Here is a 2,150-nt window from a genome sequence, read left to right as displayed (position 1 = left end):
AATTATTACCTTTTATCATATAATTGGACTTTGTAAGACAACCAGAGGTATTTTGTTTACATTAATATTTCTCCCCTTTTCTTAGGTCTTGATGTTAAAAGTGAAGCATGTCAGCGATTTTTTCGAGATGGGCTAACAATATCATTCACTAAAATCCTTACAGATGAGGCAGTGAGTGGCTGGAAGTTTGAAATTCATGTGAGTCTTGTAGTTGACTTTAAAAAATTAGATTTACATTGTGATACATGTGAGTGTTATCTCATTTACACACACACACACACACACACGCTATGTATATATATTTGGTTATATAGTCTATCCATTAATTGAATTAAAAGATCTAAAAATGAGAAACTTAAAATGCTTTATAAATTATAATTTCTGTTGAAGGAAGCATGATTATTAAGGATGAGTGTGAGATTTAGAGTTAGAAAAGTTAGGTTTAATCTGTCTCCTGGCTTCTCAACTGCCTTGTGTGTGACCTTAGGCAAGCCACCACATTTCATGGGAAATATGATTGTTTCGATTGCGAGATGCACCTATTCACTCATTTTATGTACCACTAAGGAAGAAAAACACCCAGGACAGATAATCTAATATCTGGCACACAAAGGGTTAATGTCAAGGAATAAATTTACCATACAGAAAAAGCAGAGAAACCTGCATTCCTCAACGTTGGCATCTGGTAAAGGGGAAAAAATCGGAAAATTGAAACCACCAGCTTATATTCAGTTTGGTAGTCTGAGTTCAAATTATAGTTGTGATACACAAAAATCCTCAAATGGAGAATTTAAAGTGGCCTGAGGTGTTGCCAGGTACCTGGCAGAAGCAAACACAAATCTCTTCTATAAACACCTTCAATCTAGGAAAATGTACTATTAAGTATAGAAATGGAAACTCTGGAAGTGGTGTCAGACTTCTTGCATTGAAGCTTAGCAAATCTACTTCATCTTGGATAATTGATACATTGTTTAGATTTTAGAGTTGCTCCCTCTAGTATACAAATTCCAAGGATAGAGCAGTGGTAATTCGCATCTTGCCTGGGGACATAGAGCATTGCCTTCTTCATTTTGTAAGCCATGACAAATGTCCTTTGAAAATGGTTATTATATAAATTATAGAGTAAATTATAAAGTAAATGCTAATTTGCCTTTTTTTTTTTATCAATTTGATTCCAGTTAGTGAAATTCAACATAATCCAAATGATCAATATAGAAAAACGGAGAGATCATTAAAATATAATTACTTAAGGTTGAAAAATATTTCTGTTTGGAATTGCAATGTTTTGATATTACAAATTACCTTTCCCCCTTAATATAACAGAGATGTATTATCAACAATACTCATCGCCTGGTGGAGCTATGTGTGGCCAAGTTGTCCCAAGACTGGTTTCCACTTCTAGAACTTCTCTCCATGGCCTTAAATCCTCATTGCAAATTCCATATCTACAATGGTACACGTCCTTGTGAATCTGTTTCCTCAAGTGTTCAGTTGCCTGAAGATGAGCTCTTTGCTCGTTCACCAGATCCTCGATCACCAAAAGTGTGTTGGTTTGTTATTTTCAAAATTAAATATTACAGTTGTTTTGCTGTGCCACAGAAATTTAAATGATCTGAACTACCTGTTAACATGGGCAAGAATAATTTTGTATTACTCTTAAAGGGATTCTGCATTGTTTTGTGTGGGGTTTTTTTAAGCTTTCTTTATGTAAATAGTTCCCATTGTTTTCTGTCCAGCCTCTTGGGAAATAGTGATAATTTGGGTTAGTATGAAACAGACCGTATTTTTCCTTTTATATAAGAGTAGATGATTACTTCTTTGACCAAAGCCATAATCATTTTAGACATTCTAAGATTTTTACTCCAAAATCAAATATATCCTGTGTCTAGTAATGTATCATAAAAGTAAAGTCGCAAAAATTATGAATGAATACAAAATAGTAAAACGTGTAACTGTCAATAAAATATATAGTGCACATAAATGTAAAAGTTCTCCAATGTAAATTTTTATACCAGCATAAACAGAATGAGTATTCATTTTATTTATTACTTTTTTAGCTGAGCCATCCTGCCACCTGGTGGCAGCTCAGCTCAGGCCGGGAATTGAACCGCTAGTTGCTCAGAGCTCGCACTCTTGAGCGAGCTCTAAAC

General features: G+C 34.2%; 1 protein-coding gene across 1 annotated transcript in view; it reads left to right on the top strand.

The window, feature by feature from the left end:
- Positions 1-2,150, top strand: part of USP9X (ubiquitin specific peptidase 9 X-linked) — a 130,475-nt gene that overhangs the window by 24,088 nt on the left and 104,237 nt on the right. Inside the window, exons 7-8 of the mRNA XM_019648934.1 lie at positions 86-198; positions 1,324-1,590. Of these exons, the coding sequence (XP_019504479.1) occupies positions 86-198; positions 1,324-1,590 (380 nt within the window). The remainder of the gene's footprint in view (positions 1-85; positions 199-1,323; positions 1,591-2,150) is intronic.

The sequence above is a fragment of the Hipposideros armiger genome, unplaced genomic scaffold (assembly GCF_001890085.2).
Source record: "Hipposideros armiger isolate ML-2016 unplaced genomic scaffold, ASM189008v1 scaffold_7, whole genome shotgun sequence".
NCBI classification, from domain to species: Eukaryota; Metazoa; Chordata; class Mammalia; order Chiroptera; family Hipposideridae; genus Hipposideros; species Hipposideros armiger.
Note: the sequence above shows the minus strand (reverse complement) of the source record. Positions and strands in the feature narration are given on the sequence as shown.